The following is a 17,751-nucleotide window of genomic DNA, read 5'->3' as shown; positions in this document are numbered from 1 at the left end:
AAATTTGTACCTGAAAAATTTAAAAGCAGAATGTCGTTAAAACAAATAGCAAAGTGAGTTGAGTTCACTGTGATCAAAGACTGTGAGTAGACAGTAGTGACTGAAAAAAATCATGTAAATAGATGGTATTGTAATTTTACTGTAATTTAATCTCCCGCTTTCATTTTTTTATATCTGTCAAGAATGTTTGTGCTTAATACCGGTGTATATGCTAAAGTTGAAACGGTGGAATGTTGGAAGCAATATATTTCCTAACTTCACAGGGTTACTGAAAGACTGTTTGATTCTATGTCAACTTTATGACTGTATATAATCTCCTGTCTGGATTATTTACAAAGGATTTATTATTCCCCTCTTATAATTGGCTTTTGTATCCTGTTTGATGTGGTGCATTGAAGTTGCTGTCAACAATGTGCTTACAATGTTACTTATAGTAAAATAAAACATCTTTGTCAAAACACCCAGCCCACCAGCTCTGTGAGAAGAGTCCAATTTTAAAATGTACTTCAGTTTACGAATACCATTCATGTACAATGTTTTGGAATTGACCCTTCGCTAAGCCCCGCCCTCCTTTGTTACTGTTGCTACGCCTGACAAGCTTTCGTGCCTGGCACGTCTATTACAGTATGTATGCACCGGTGTCAGACATTCCCAAGGAGATAATTAGTCATTTTTGGCGAACAGGTGAAATATCGGAGAGAGCAAGACAAAAGGGACTGCAGTATGCATTCGAGGGATATATCCACGACATAATATGCAACCGATTACAGAATAATTTCATCAAAATTGAAGCTAAAGCCTATAGGTCCCAGCTCAAGCAGCAGCCGCCTCATACGCTGACCATTCAAATGGTAAACACGCAAATTGAAGAACAGCTATGTTCATGTACAGCAGGGTAAGTGAACTTTGAAAATAATCTAATAATTATAAATCAAACAGTTTATCCATAAATCTTATGGAATAAACACAAGACCTTAGCCTGACCACTTTGCAATGATAACATTCTCCCGCTTATATTTTTAGCGATTAACAAAATGCTGAAATATATATTAAAGTATGTCAGTGAGCCTCTGTCTTGCCTTTAATCATCTTATTTTACGTTCAAATATATGCATTATGAACAAAGAACCATCATTATTTCCAAGCAATGCTGTGCTGAGTTAGCTAGCTAGCTAACATTAGCGTGTTCTTACCTTGGAGCAAACGTAGGTGTTTTTGTTAATCCTGTCGACATTTAGTTGTGAATGGGGCCTCCCACACTGCTTGATCCACGCCCGGCATTTCTCCCCTTGGGTTTTAGTTTTCGGGAAGGGAAAAAAATCCACCACCCCGTCCAAACTTTTAGGGTACCGGGTATCAGATTTGCACAATCCATACGCACAACGCTTTCCCGGTTTCCTCGCTCGAAAGCTTGACAGACCTCCCGCGCCTAGTTACGGTTGCTAAGCCACGATTGGCCTGTGGTGGTTTTTGGGCGTATCTTAGCAAAGGGTCAATTGAACACTTGAACTAGCCTGGATGCCAGCCGAACTTAGCCCCGCCCACAACATTTGAGGTCGGGAAGTTGTGGAGCAACTATGCTCAAACCAGAGCTGTTCGGACCAATTGAATTGTCAGGGCGGGCTTTATACGATGATGGACAGATGATCAACAGTAACATAATCAACCACGTCACCAAAGATCGCTTGGGTTGAGTTTGTTTACAACAAAGATGGCTGCCGCTGGAGAATTGAGATGTGTAGATTCCGCCATTGTGTCTGTTATATAAGATATATAATTCATTCATTTTAAAAGAGGAACAGAGAACCGCGGTCACGTATATATACACATTGCCACACCCGTCCGCACGACACAGAAACTTCCGCCTCTGCCGTTTCTCTGTCGAAGCCTGCCTTTGACTTGCAGCTTCTGTGACGTCTGTCTCCGTTGCTCTGATTGATTGTAGTTTTATCCAATTGCGTGCAGAGGCATTTTCTTTCCTGGTTCGGTTGAAACACGCCACATAATCACAGCCCAATGGAGCAGTATAGACTCATATTCTGACTAGAATCTGAGTATGACCACATCAGGCTACACTTGAACAGGAAGAACAATCTAAATCAGGGCTGTCAAATTCAATTTCACTAAAGCTGCAGACACACTGACCAGACGGCCGACCCTCGGCAGAAAAGGCAGTTGGACTGATCAGTGTCCCCGAATTGGTCAAAAGAATGCCTCGGAACACACCAAAGCGACGAGACGTAATACGTCTCCATAACAGCAGACGGCGCTAATCTGTATTGTCGGCCAAAAATGAAAACCGGCAGCTGATTGGACGAACGCGTCACGTGGGTCTGGTTTCTCTGGAAATTCGAAGACAGACTGTCATGGCGGCTTGTTCAGAATACAATCTCATATTTTACTAAAATAGTTAACCGAAACGTGTTTCTGAAAACATTTGAAGAGAGAAATAGGCCGTGCAGTTGCTGAATCTGTCTTCATTTCAGATCGACAAAGGTCAGTTTAAAAGATTTTCGTCAGATTTTGAGAGACTCTAGTCACGCTCACTCCGCTCCCCATTTCCGGGTTAGCACTCTACCAATCAGATTGGTCATTGAGTCCGACTGCCGGCAGTGCCCGCCCTGCCGATTATACATGTCAAATCAGCCAAAATGAAGGCCGACGGCCCCTCGGACGGACGACGGCACGGAACACACCGAACAGACTCAAGTCACTGATCTCGCCAGACTGTCCAACGGCCAATTATCGGCTTGGTGTGTCAACCCTGGAAAATAAGAATCACATCAAGTTTGAACCTTGACGATGGTGATACTAAAAAAAGTACCTGTTGGCTAGTACCAGGTGCAAAAAAGGTGAGTAGAGTCGAGGCGAGTCGAGCAGGTACCAAGATTGAGTCATCAGGCGATTTTCGCGTGCAGAAACGTGAAGATATGACCTCTTCTGAAGAGTCCATCATGTTTTTTTAATCCTCCGTGTCCTCCTTGGCTACTAACAGCTGTGTGGAGGAGGGGTGGGGGCGCGTGCGCTATTACGGAAGGCTTGCATCATGTGGACGCGCCGACAGTTTTGTTGTCATTACTTAGAATTCCTCATGGGGGAGACAGAAACTGCGCACTATAGATTTAAGTCTAAATAGCATGCCATAGCATGTTACCACTTTATGTACAACTGTTTATTTATCGACCATACAGAACCAAACTCAATTTATGAAATATTTATTTATCTAAGAAAAGCAAATACACCAAACAATAATTATGAACTAAATAGTAAATCTAATGTATGTACATTGTTACACGGCTAAGCTAACCTGGGCTCGTACCACAAAGCTAACACAGCTACAAAAGGCTAACCTAGCTCGTAACACTTTTGCGTTTACTGTGAGAATGAGACTAAAGGAGGCCCTGCGCCTCTGCTTCCTGAATCAGAATCAATTCCCTGAATGAATCTAATCTGCAATGGCTGGATTAAATCAGATCAACAACACCACACCCCCCTCATGTCAGTTTGGCCCTGTCCATCAGCTAACCACGGCCACTTCTCTAAAGACATTAGGCTGATATCAGAACAAGATGTTATGATTATTAAAGGAACCCCACCGTTTGTTGAAATAGGGTTATTCACCGTCTCCTCTATATTTATGTAGGTGGGCAAATGTATTTTTGTCTCAGTGCATGCGTTGTCCTAGTCCCGTAGCGTCGCCGCTAGCTTAGCTTAGCATAGTGAATGGAATCCTTTGTTGCTGGTTAGTATGTCATGAGTAAACGTAGGCCAACAACAAACTTAAAACAATCTAATTACTTCTTGTGGCCTGCGTGTTCACAATGAGTACAAATAGCAATGCAGATTAAGACTAGAAGATTTCCTAGGCAGATATTGACTTGGGACTACATTGGGGCAAAGCACAGCCGAATCACTGCTACTTGGGCACAGAGATATCACGCAGCAACTCTGTTTGAATACAGGTCTAATAAGGGTCGATCTATCCCGTAAAATAACCATGCGTCATGTTTACAATAATCACGATGTGGACAGCTGTTTTTATTGGGTCCATTCAGTGTTTTTTCCAGTTGACTTTATCGCACCGAAAAAATAGTCGAGGACTGCAGGATGGATCAACGCCGAGAAATCCTCGGTAGCTGTGACACAACTGCAGGCACGCTCATCTTGATCTGACATGTTGAGCCTGGTCATCAATGGCAGTACCTTGTCCCACTCGCCACAGCACAGACACTCTATTTCAGTCGGCATAGGTTGGTATATTCCCCCACACTCACACCACCAGTTCGTGTCCGGCTCTCATCGTCACGTCCTCAGGCCGTTGAGCGATCGCAACCTCCTCCTCCTGTCGTTCTATTCCCAAAGCACGCAGCTCCTCTTCTGAAAACTGTGGTTCGTAGAGGTATGCTTCTGGATCTTGACTGTCTGAGAAGTCATCCTCTTCGTCTCTCACAAAATCCGCCATGTTCATCGCCATTCACTGTCTACTGTAGGAAAAATAGCCAGCTAATATTCACGCCGGTATGTTGACGTAAGTTGGGGGTTTTCAGGTGCTGCATGATATCTCTGCGCCCAAGTAGCAGTGCTTCGCATGTGCTTCCACCCAATATAGTCCCAAATCAATATCTGCCTACGAAATAGTCTAGTCTTAATCTGCATTGCTATTTGTACTCGTCATGAATACGCAGGCCACGAGAAGTACTTAGGTTTTGTTTTTGTTGTTGTTGGCTCACTTTGACTCACGACATGCTAACCGGCAAGAAAGGATTACATTCACTATGCTAAGCTAAGCTAGCGGCGGCGCTGCTGGACTAAGACAATGCATGCACTGAGACAAAAATGTCCCACCTACATAAATATAGAAGAGACGGTGAATAACCCTATTTCAACAAATGGTGGCGTGTTCCTTTAAGTCTCTCAATATTTAAGTGTTTTTTGGTCATGTCCCCACTCTTGTCAGTAAATGTATTTTCCAATATACTGACTCTGAATTTTCCCTTTTCCTATGAAAATATGTTGTTTGGCTTTTATTTCTTCCTCTGTTACCAAAGTGAATGAACACTATCAATTTGACATCGTTACTCGCATTTATAAATCTAAATTTTCCAATCATAAACCACCCTTTTTTAATTTTTGGAAATGAAATCAAACTTTACGTTACGTTAATCCTATATTCTAAAAACAAGAAAACTATTAAAACTGAATCTATGTACCCTATCCTATATAATATTTTTATGAACTGATGATATCTGTCTATGTACTCACTTTTTTTCTGTTGTATGTTGTTGTTTTTTATGTTTATCATGTTATTTGTCATGATAAAACCAATACCAAAGACTGTTAAGAATGGTAATACATCCATGAGACTGAGAGTGCTGCAGTCGTCCTGTAGGGGGCAGCAGAAACGCTAAAGTGCATGTAAACCACCTTCCACTTTGTTTTAGAAGAAGAAGAGAAGGGGAGCGAAGCGCATCATCAATCTTCGGGGAAAGCACCAGCTATCTAACGAGAGACTAGAGAAGAACAAACATCGGCCATCATGGGAGCCGTGCTGGGATTGTGCTCCATGGCGAGCTGGGTAAGTGACACACGTCTTGTTATCACTGGATATGTTATTATCTCCGCTTATTAGCTTCGACTTCACAAGCGCTGTCAGTGTCGTGACTGCGCAATAACACGCACGGCAGGCCTCTGAATAATTCACTGCGGCGGACGTTAATAAACGCAATGTAACGTTAGCTAGTTAGCATTCACTTAACGTTACTGTTCGTCCATAATGCTGCTGAGACAAAGGTTCTAGTTCATAACGTGGGTGGGTTATTGGCTCCGGTAGTTCCGGAGGCTAACTGACATGGCGTCTGCCTTTGTTTGGAAACCAGCTAACGTTAACGTCAACCAGCCAGCAAACGTTAACCTTAACCCTACCGTTAAATAAGCGCCAACATGCCGAACCGTCTGTTGTTGCTAAATGAAACGTGTGAATTGATAGTGTATATGTATAGTCGCAGCGTGTCGACGTGTATTTGGTGGTTTGCTGTTTGTGAAAATTATAAACACGCAGCTGTCGATGATGTCAACAGAGCAAGGTGACGTTAACACCAGCTGTTGCAACACTGCAGCATGTAAACAGGTCAGGTATCCCCTGCGGTCAGCAGCACGAGGATCTATTGCGACATGCGGAGGCACCTTACACCGGCCATATCTGTCTGCCTGTATGTCTGTGTTGTTATTATAAATAAATATAATTCTAATACTGATTTGTGTGCAGATCCCATGCCTGTGCGGCAGCGCCCCCTGCCTGCTATGTCGATGCTGCCCCAGCGGAAACAACTCCACTGTGACTCGCCTCATCTACGCCTTCTTCCTGCTGCTGGGAGTGGGTGTTGCCTGTATTATGTTGATGCCAGGCATGGAGGGGCATCTTAAGAAGGTACGTGTGGTTCCCCCCCCCCCCTTCCAAAAAAAACAAAAACAACTGTGGGTTATAATAAAACATTAGCGTCTTTGGTTAAAGTGCTCATATTATGCTCATTTTCAGGTTCATAATTGTATTTAGAGGTTATATCAGAATACATTTACGTGGTTTCATTTTCAAAAAACACCATGTTGTTGACGTACTGCACATTGCTGCAGCTCCTCTTTTCACCCTGTGTGTTGAGCTCTCTGTTGTAGCTACAGAGTGAGGCATCGCACTTCTTTAAAGTTTGAGCTACTGTAATGTTGACGATTATGATTCCCTAATTATTACTCTAATAGTATGTGTCCACATGGGCGTTTTTTTTTTTTAATGGCAGGGATCGACCCCGCTTTCCAGCATTGGACGCTTGGTGGCCTTGGCACTATCAGTTATCAGGTCCTCTTCAATGTCCACTGACGAGGAAAGAAAACAGGCTAGACCCTCCTACAGCCGCGATGGCTGCACCTGATTGGCTTCACTTGTCTGCTCCCGGATTTCAAAACGGACCATAATGGCGGCTCGTTTGGAGTCGTTCTCTTAGTTTACGAAAATAGTTCACCAAAATGTGTTTCTGAAAACATGTTATGCGAGAAATAGGCTGTGCAGTTGCAGAATCAGTCAATATTTTTCGGTCAGTTTAAAATATTTTTGTGGTTTTTCGACCTGGGCGCCCCTGATTTGCATAAAGTAGCATGGACCTCAACTTGATGCAAATGAGGAGCGGGCAAGTTGATGCCCCGCTTCTCGAAAGTTGCCGAAACGCTACCAGAATGCATTGCCCGGCTGCTTACGTAGACAACGAATGGGAAGTGTGGAAATGGCACTCGCCAGTGGACACGTACCGTAAGACTTGTGATTAATCTCCACGGTCGGAGTGCTGTTGTAGCTACGGTGAGGTTGGGTAGTTGTGGTGGCATTATGTATAAAAACAATCTGATGTGTGAGGTGGTGCAGATGTTTTATATTTACATTTGTGAATCCGTATATTTAAAAAATGAAGTCGTTTGCATTCCGTGGTGCATTCCACACTGCCTCTCACTTTGGGTTTTAGTGACGCGAAGGATTGGTCTTTCTGTCTGATCCTGAAGGCCTGGAGAAGACTCCCTGAAAGGGAACAGAGTTTAAAGGCAGAGCAGCTCTCTTAGTGTGTGTGTTGGACACTCTGATCTAAAGTGAGATGGCTTCCTGGCGCAGCATGACAGCTTCTGTCCTGTGTGCGCTGCTGTAGATTCCAGGATTCTGTGAAGGCGGGATGGGCTCGTCGATTCCTGGCGTGGAGGGTCACGTGAACTGCGACGTTCTGGTTGGCTACAAGGCCGTGTACCGCGTCTGCTTCGGCATGGCCATGTTCTTCCTGCTCTTCTCTCTGCTCATGATCAAAGTCAAGAGCAGCCAGGACCCCCGAGCTGCGCTGCACAACGGGTGAGTCAGCATCCGTCCGTCCATCCGTCCGTTCATCCATTAACTGACACTCTCATGTTAATGAACTTATCACCTGCATTATAGAGGCCGATGAAATGTAGCAAAGAGAACATGTTTGGCATTTTTGCCTGACTTGAATGATTAATCCATATTAAAAATTGTTAGCGATTACTTTGATTCTGTGCAAGAACTGATATCTGCAGTTTTTTTTGCCAGCAACTGATGCAGGAACACTCTCTCTCTCTCTCTCTCTCTCTCTCGCTCTCTCTCTCTCTCTCTCAGGTTTTGGTTCTTTAAGTTTGCTGCAGCTGCTGCCATAACAATTGGATCATTTTTCATCACAGAAGGTCCCTTCACTACTGGTAACTGTTCATCATTGTCTTTTTCCTCTCAAATGAAATGCAGTGTAGTAGGTATAGACCGATTATCGGCCGTTTTGGGCTCTGACACATTGAATATTAACCCGATGGGTTCTTAAAGGGTTTAATTCTCCTTAAAAGGAGGCTAACTTTAAAGAAGCATTCCGTCCGTTAGTTTGGAGATACATGGTCTTTACTGGACATTGTTATGTTTTTTTTTTGTATTCCTGTCCTGGCAACCAAGAGTAAGCTTTTTGCACACACAGAACAGGTTTAGAATCAAATTCAGTTTGCGGTGGTTTTAGGTTGCGTTTGTATTAGAATCTGCAGATGCTGTGACGGTGTCTCTTCCACAGTGTGGTTCTACGTCGGCATGGCTGGAGCCTTCTGCTTCATCCTCATCCAGCTGGTCCTACTCATTGACTTTGCTCATTCCTGGAATGAGTCCTGGGTGGAGAAGATGGAGGAGGGCAACTCTCGCTGCTGGTACGCAGGTATGGCGACAGTGTTGCTATGAGGCTAAACGTATGGATTAAAACCTTGATCAATAACAATCTTAAGAAAAAAGAAGCTTAGGGTTATTTACAGCTTGTCAGCTGTGTTTTGGCTCTTTTATGTGACCGTGACGTAAACTGCTCATGGAGACTAGGGGTGCATGATATATCGACTCAATATCGGTATCGATCAAAGCGATATCACGTTGCGCAATATTATATTGAAAGTGCCGCGATAAGTATGCAATATTTTGTTTATTTTGTGGAGCGTCCGTTGGCTGTGTGGCTTAGTTGTGTTTGATTTAGAGCTTGAAACGCTAACCCTATGGATAATGTGTGCATATTTCGACAGAGTGTAAGTGAAGAAATAGAGACAACAAAACGGAACGAATCAGAGAAGACAAAGACAAGTTGTGTCCTGTTCTCTTTATTTATTTATTTTATACTGTACCACCAGTAAAACATGTCCTGTTCTGTAGACATGGTCGTTATTTATTTTTTTCATGTTGGAAAGCGCTCAATTCATAGAGAAATGCACACAGCCCGTATTTAGAAACTGTGCCTTTTAAATGAGCCGTCAGGACTTTATACATTTGTGATGTTACAACTACATTATATATAAGGTAGAAGGTGCCGTTACAGTCATGGCCCCGGCTGCAATGACGGGCCAGAGACTCAAAGAGCGCGGACGTGGAAAACGCTGACCAATCGGAGCAGACTGGGCTTTTTGTGCGGGAGGGGGGCTTAAATAGACAGACGCTAAAACGGAGCATTTCAGACAGTGGGTGAATACAGGTGTAGTCAGACAAGATGAGAAAAATGTGTCTTTTGAACACTAACGCATGTAAAAATGTTCTAGTAGAAACACAAAATACATGTATTAATCTGAAAACAAACGTAATATGGGACCTTTAAGACATTATTTATTGTTGTGAGGAAAAAAACGTTTCCATTTAAGCCAATGATAAAAAGAATCAAGACAGTGATCTAATCAGATTGTGTCGTAGCTCCCAGGTAAAGAGCTTCCTGTTTGATCATGTTGATCTGTTATTTTGTGTGTTCACAGCTCTGCTGTCGGTCACCACAATCAACTACGTGTTGTCTCTGGTGTCTCTGGTCATGTTCTACGTCTACTACACCCACTCTGACGGCTGCACCGAAAACAAGGTGTTCATCAGCATTAACATGCTCCTCTGCGTCGCTGCCTCGGTCCTGTCCATCCTGCCTCAGATCCAGGTTCGCACCGCCTCTCTTCTCCGTTCATGTCTGTGCCTGAAGAAGGGAAAATAAGATTTCTCATGCTTTTACCCAGAGGATTTTCAGTTCATGCATGTTTATGGTCTGTACTCAACACAACCCCAAGGCACTTTTACATGTTCACTTTTGGTAACACTTTACTTGAAGGTATCTACATAAGAGTGACATGACACTGTCATGAACACATGACACTTTCATGACACAGTCATGACACATGAACCCTAACCCTAACCATAACTTGTCGTGACAAAAACCGAATGACAATTACTAAAAGAAGCCTTATGTCATAAACGTTTATGACACGTTCATGACAGTGTCATGTCACTCTTATGTAGATACCGTCAAGTGAAGTGTAACCTCACTTTTTATATCTCTGGAAAGATCAGAGGCTGTAGAGTGGTACTTTTGTGGTTCAGTTGTAGGTAGGGATGCAACAATTATAGATTTTGTTGGTAAGATTCTGAAGAATAATTGCGGTTTCACGATTATTATGCATTCATAATTTCACTGCTAATGTATGAAATCACATGAACACTCGAGATTTGAATGTGTTTATTTATTGCTGCCTTTTGAAACCCAAATAACAGTAACAGTTTTGAAAATGATAATATGATCAATCATCAACCAACATCTGAAACGATTAAAGACTAGAGGTGAATCAGTCCCACCACAAACAGAGACAGAGATGCGCAGCATGTTGCCAAGGAATACATAAATGTGATGGAAAGATCTCTTTGCAGCCTTATGTCCCATAGGGGATGAAGAGGAGTAAGTAAGTAACGTTAAGTGGTAACGTCCGGACATGATTGAGCTGTTGCGGCGTTTTGACTCGTACGAACGTAACGCTATCGTCGGCTGGCCGCTGTAAAAGCAAACGTCGGCTTCTGACTCGTTAACTGTAACGTTACCGTTAACATTAAACAGGCTAAGGTTCGCTAACTGGTAACGTTAACAAGCTAACAAACTAACAAACAGCTGTGTTTGTTAGCTTGTTAACGTTAACAAACAAGTTGCTAGCAAAGTCGCTAGCAAGCTTACCAACTTGGGTTGAATTCCCCGTTGCAGCTGTTGTGAGGTCGGGCCTGGCTCTGCTCTGAGTTTTCCTGCCGTTTGCTAACTTTACGTAGCGTAAGAAAATTGCAGCAGTAAGTTATCCCACCACGGGGAGCCGTTGAACATAACTCTGACAGTCAATACTTGCGGTGATTTCATGTGTGTAGCTCGTGTTGTATGTTGTCAAGGAGGTTTAATAAGAACTGCTACACATAACGTACAGTCAGTTTGGTGTAGCGCTTTGTGAATAATTAACCCCTGACATTTTAAAAGCACGGTTAGTAGTGAATCGGTTACCCGCTGCATCCCTAGTTGTAGGGCTGGGTATCCTTCAAAAATATCCGACACTGGTACCAATACCAATACCGTGACTTCGATACCGGTTCCTAAACTTTTTTTCGATACCAGTTTTATAAAACAAAAAGAAATTACAACATTATACACATTACGGCACAATTGTTTTTATTTCTTTTTCAGCTCCTACTACGTGGGAACTATGTTCCCACAGCCCTATGTTCCCACATTTCTAAGACTTTTTTTCAAAATTAGGCCCTATGTTCCCACATTTCCTTTTTCATAACGTGTGGGACCATTGGGCTGTAGGAACATAGGGCTCACCCCACTACTGAGCCCCGTCTCTGTGTGTAACGTAGAGTTTCTCCTGCGTGTCCCTACGGCATGTAACGTTAGACAGCCAATCACAGACTTTATTAGATCTTGGTAGAAGCGTGCTGCGTGCTCATTGGCTCACTGACGCTGATGAGATTTACTCCTTGGGTATTGAAATTTGGTATTGAGTGACGAGCCATTTTTTCGATACTCGATACCTTAAAAGCAATTCGGTCAGTGCCTAAAAAGTATTGAATTAGGTACCCAGCCCTATTCAGCTGGCAATGTGATGCTTGTTTATATGTATTTTTATAATAAAGAAATGATGTGCAGTAGCATGACTGACGGAAAACAAACACATGATGATGATAATCATGAAGAAGCATGTGGAATGAATCACAGAGGTGAAAGACATGGATGAAACGGAGCGACTAACATCATTTTAGACTGTGCTGATACACAGACGGCTGTTAGCGGGAAGCAGCTGAGTGATTTTTGGTTGTCAGTCGGTCTTTGGAATGATTTTTTTCCTGCTGTTCTCTGTGTGAAGGAGTCCCAGCCCAGGTCTGGCCTGCTGCAGTCCTCCCTGGTTACCCTGTACACCATGTACCTGACCTGGTCGGCCATGACCAACGAGCCTGGTAGGGTAGCATCCATACTATATACTGTATATAGAGCTTTTATACACCACATCAGCGTATTGTAACTACCTGTGCTGCCTCACCTGGCTCTGTTACTGTGAGCCCTTGAGTTTTTTTGGGGGTGTAATTGGGTTCCTCTGGGTCACACAAACTGTGTTTCTCTTATATATGATGTTTCTCTTATATATTATGTTTAAAAAGTCGTATCGCTGCAAAAAAGCTGACAATAAGCAGCAGCTGAGTGAATAAGTGTTAAATATTATTTCTATTACTTCTAGTCATAGTTCCACTATCTTAATTGTTACTATAACTGCCACTGTTCATCATTCCAACTACTATAATAATTATGAATCATTTTTTTTTCTTTTCTATATCAGTGTCTGTGTCCAAACCGGCAGGCAGTGATGCTCACAAAGAGCCTGGGTCTGTCCCAGGTTTCTGCCTAAAAGGACGTTTTTCCTCGCCACTGTCGCGCCAAACGCTTGCTCGTGGGAAATTGTTGGGTCTTTGTAAATCATAGAGCGTGGTCTAGACCTACTCTGTCTGTGAAGTGTCTATGATTTGATACTATTAATACAATTGAATTGAATAAGCTGGTTACCAGTTCCCATAACTGGTAGAAACACTGTCCAAACTCATGAAAATAGGATCCAAGTAACAAAAGAGCACACGGCAGCTGATGATGATACGTCACGATGACGTGATGTTACTGTTGTGATGCTCGTAGCACCCATTTCTCTCTGAGCTCCCGTGACAGGTAGCAGATGAATGAAAAGCTGCGGCGAGAGCCGACAGAAACCCATCTATGACATACTGTAGCATGAATTGACAATCTTCTCTCGTTCCAGACAGGAAATGTAACCCGAGCCTTCTGGGTATTATCGGGCTGAACAGCACCAGTCCTGCGGGTCAGGACCATGTGGTTCAGTGGTGGGATGCCCAGGGGATCGTGGGATTGATCCTCTTCCTAATGTGTGTCCTCTACTCCAGGTGAGGAAGTCCTCTTTGACATACGTCTGTCTCCTTGTACTATTGCTTGAGAAGACGGCTGACGGCACCGTCGTTCTCTCTTCTCCTCTGCCTGTCCGTCAGTATTCGTAATTCGTCCAACGCCCAGGTGAACAAGCTGACTCTGACCAGCGATGAGTCGGCTCTGATCGAGGACGGGCCTCAGAGCGACAACTTTGAGGAGGGCGGCGGCATCGGCAGAGCTGTGGACAACGAGAAGGACGGCGTCACCTACTCCTACTCTTTCTTCCACTTCATGCTGTTCCTGGCATCGCTCTACATCATGATGACGCTCACCAACTGGTACAGGTAGGCTTCACAGTAATGGCTCTTTCACAGCACCTACCAGGGTCAGTTAGGCTAGGGTTGTCTGTTCAGGGTTCAACCCTCCTTTTTGGAAATTCAAACCAAGCCAGTCTACATATATATCCCTGGTCAGTGACAATTCAGAGATCACCTGGGTCAACCTGGGAGCAATGCATAACCATTACCATAAAGTGCTTATATAATGCTCATTTTCAGGTCCATAATTGTATTTAGATAGACTGGGTAAACCCTGCCCGATGTGCCACGGCAAGCAGCTTTTTGTTTACATTCAACAAGCTGGTCACTGAAGCGCAGCGACCCGTTGATGCCGCTGTCGCTGCTACGTTGGTCTGATTGGTTGAAGGACTCTCCAATTGCGTACAGAGTCATTTGAACTATGCCCGTTGATCCCGCCTCTTGTGCAGTAGAAAATACAGAGCAGACTCCCCAGACTAATGTTCAATCTTAAAAGATTGAGCTCGGTCTTTTCACCCTGTGTGTTGAGCTCTCCGTTTTAGCTACAGAGTGAGGCATTGCACTTCTGTTCCATCTTTGTTGGGAGTCGCACATGTGCAGTACCTAGGTAAGGACTACTAGCCAGTCAGAAGCAGAGTATGAGGGCGTGCCCTGACAGTACCTAGGTAAGGACTACTAGCCAGTCAGAAGCAGAGTATGAGGGCGTGCCACGCTAGCAGCTAAGCGAGCATTATAACGTGTTCCAAAGTGACCACGTTTGTCTCTGAAGTAAAGGCTGGACTACAATAGAGCTGTTTGGAGCAGTTTGTGAACAGTGTTTTCCTTTGGGGGGGACTTTGGGCTTTTTCACTTTGTAAACCTATAACATGCACAAAAAAGATGCATAACACAATAAAGGAAAGGGGAAAAGCCAAAAAGCATAATATGAGCACTTTAAGTTTACAGACTCTCATATTTAGGAGATACAGAGATATGATTCAGGTGTATAAGCTTGTACAGGGAATATATGATGTAACAGTTGAGCCTATCTTTCAGTTTTGGAGCAATAGGTATGAGACACGAGGGAATTCTTTAAAACTTTACCCTAGGGCAGTCGGACTCAATGGCCAATCTGATTGGTGGAGTTCTAGCCCTTGACTAGCGAATCGGTGCACTTATGTTAGCATGACGAATGGCTCTCAAAATCTGACGAAAATCTTTTAAACTGACCTTTGTCGATCTGAAATGAAGACAGATTCAGATACTGCACGGCCTATTTCTCGCTTCAAATGTTTTCAGATGGCGTGTCAGGGCCTTAACACAGTGGTTCCCAAACGTTTTCATGTGACCCCTAAACTGACACTAATTAGAGCACGACTGTCCCCCATTTGAATAGACTTCAAATCTGATATTATTGTTGCTTTTTAGATGTTTTATTACATTACATTAAGTGTATGAAACCCATGACTAAAATAGTCATACATGCTGTCATTGTGTTCCTTATGAATGGAATTATATTGAAAATATATATTTTTTTTAAATAATTCCCCTTTTTGCTGGAGACCCCTTGAAACATGGTCAGCCCAATGGTCCCACAGCCCAATGGTCCCATAGCCCAATGGTCCCACAGCCCAGTGGTCCCACAGCCCAGTGGTCCCATATTTCTAGGACATTTTCAAAATGAGGTCTTGTGTGCCTACATTTCCCTTCAAGGGTTAGGGTTAGGGGGGGTAAGGGGTTAGGCGAACATAAGGCCTAATTTAGAAAAAGATCTCGGAAATGTGGGAACTTAGGGCTGTGGGAACGTAGGCATGCATCCCTTGAAACCCCCTCAAGGACCCCTGGGGGACCCCAATGGAACCACTGGTTTAACACACCTTTTTGACAGTAATGCTTTGCTCAGGCTTTTTTTTTTTTTTTTTGCTCATGCTCTATTTATTCTTTCAAACTAAAATGTACGTACCCTATGTGTAGGTATTTGATATAGTGGGATATTTTTATTTTTTTAAACCCAGACTGATATCAGAAAAGTATAAACCTGTTCCTCTTGTCGTCGGTTCTCTCCGCAGCCCCGACTCCAACTACGAAGCCATGACCAGCAAGTGGCCGTCGGTGTGGGTGAAGATCTCCTCCAGCTGGATCTGCATCGCCCTCTACGTGTGGACGCTGGTGGCTCCGCTGGTCCTGGTCAACCGGGACTTTGACTGAATCCCGCCGTCCCACTGTTCGCACACACACACACACACACACACACACACACACACACACACACACACCTGTGTTTTTGTTTCAGCAAAGTCAGTAGAACAGTAGGTAGCTAACCCTGCGTGGGTTCCAGCTGGACAGGGGCTGCGCTCACACTGGCTCTTTCAGGACTCTCTCTCTCGCTCTCGTTTTTGGCGGCTGTGGCTCGTCTCTGTAGTCCGTCGCAGTTTCTTCACTGCGAGGCTGATGAACGGAGAGTCCTGTCCCAGCTCTGACTGCAGCCCGGGCTCCTCTGGTGTCATGTCATTGTGAACCCTGAGCAGCCTGTTGTCGTGGTTTTCCCCCCCATGCCGTTTGCCATTGTAAATGTATCCTGTGTATTTCCTAGTGGCTGAATTTGAGGGCGCTTTCACACCTACAGTTTGGTAGACTCATTGGACAGAATATCCGAAAGCCGACACTTCCCGCTCTCAGAAGTAACGGAGCAACGCCATTTATAACGCCTCGGGTTTTCTGTTTCCACTTCAGTGTTCATCATATTTTAAAAGAAAGCGAAACAATGTGAGCAGCTGACGGACGGCGAGTGAAGGAGAAGGGACGATGTCACGCAGACGACCGGGGATGTGTGCTCAGAACAGCTCATGGATCTGAAAGTTATCAACCCCTTAAATCATATACAAGTCCGTAAATTGTACGCGAGGTAGAAAGTGCAGGCTAGAGCGACCGCTCGGTTTTAGTTCACTTGCTGTATTTGGGTCGGTTCGCGTTCCCGCCTGAAGTGAACCGAACTCTAGTTCACATGGAAGCGAACCCCCCCCCCCCAAACCACCCGGACTATCAGACCAAAACGCTCCAGGGGTCGGTTTAAACGGACCAAACGAGGCAGGTGTGAAAGCGCCCTCAGCTCACCTTCTATAAAGACAGAGCTGCATGCTTTTCCGTTGTTTTTTTTAAACCTGATGTGACATTAACAGTAGCTGTATCTGAAGCTTGTATTAGGCCGACGATGGGTGTGCTGACTGCAGTATTACATGTGGAAATGCTGTTGCATAGAAATGAACTGCTTAGATTGTGCTGCCGCTGTTTGATAAGCAGGACTCCCAAGCTGTGGCACTGAGACGAGAGCGGCTCATCGTAGTCCACTGAAGTGTACCATCACCAGGCATGAGCAGTGCTGTGCGTGCGTGTGTGTTATTCTAGTCATCCTGTGTTAAAGCTCTACCAGCTGTGTGTCCTCTGCAGCTTGCACATACACAGCAAAGGCATTCCTGTTTTTGTTGTTTCTTGATTTGCGTTTGAATTGTTTTGACTTGAAATGTACAATTTGAAATGGGTTGTTTGAAAGACTTCTAGAGAAGTTATTTGATAGTGTTTAGCATGTACTGTAGTTCCTCACGCATACATTGGTAAGATTGTCTCACCTGTGCTTTTTATCCTAACATGATTGTTTTTTTCCCCCTTGACATGTAAAAGTATATTGTAACTCGTTTAATAAAACTGATTGAAAAGAAGCCAGGTGTGTTTTTGGTCCTTGCCTCTGTGGAGCTGTGAGGCCTCCAGTGTCTCCGTGGGACAGACGCACAGAGACCAGCGACAGCACGGACAAAAAAGATGGCGCCGATTAGAAATGCTGAGCTGTGAAGGTTGTCCTTCGTCCAGCCGATATCATGAACCTCATCAATTCAGTTCACAGCAGGAGTTCTCTCGGGATGCTTTACAGATGGTGGCAGTAGCTCAGTCCGTACGGAGTTGGGAGGGTCGCTGGTTCAAGTCCCTGTAAGGACCGAAGTATGGAGTGTGGACTGGTGGCTGGAGGGATGCCAGTTCACTGTATCACACATATCAATAATGATAATACATATCATTGATAATACAGATCAAATTCATTGTCATACTTTTTGTAGTAGTATACATACCTTGTCTTTTCCCTTCATAAAGACCGGATATTACAGGTAATTATATTCATTATCGTGAGGTACCCCTCCTGA

General features: G+C 44.0%; 1 protein-coding gene across 1 annotated transcript; it reads left to right on the top strand.

The window, feature by feature from the left end:
* Positions 1-5,438: 5,438 nt before the first annotated feature.
* serinc1 (serine incorporator 1) lies at positions 5,439-17,274 on the top strand. The gene is made up of 10 exons (XM_078275186.1): positions 5,439-5,575; positions 6,266-6,427; positions 7,683-7,876; positions 8,159-8,238; positions 8,592-8,729; positions 9,796-9,965; positions 12,199-12,289; positions 13,138-13,279; positions 13,382-13,606; positions 15,628-17,274. Exons 1-10 carry the CDS (start codon positions 5,537-5,539, stop codon positions 15,764-15,766), a joined length of 1,380 nt encoding a protein of 459 aa, XP_078131312.1. The 5' UTR covers positions 5,439-5,536; the 3' UTR covers positions 15,767-17,274.
* Positions 17,275-17,751: the final 477 nt, after the last annotated feature.

The sequence above is a fragment of the Sander vitreus genome, chromosome 18 (genome assembly GCF_031162955.1).
Source record: "Sander vitreus isolate 19-12246 chromosome 18, sanVit1, whole genome shotgun sequence".
NCBI lineage: Eukaryota > Metazoa > Chordata > Actinopteri > Perciformes > Percidae > Sander > Sander vitreus.
The sequence above is the reverse complement of the archived record's forward strand: the minus strand, read 5'-3'. Positions and strand labels throughout refer to the sequence as shown.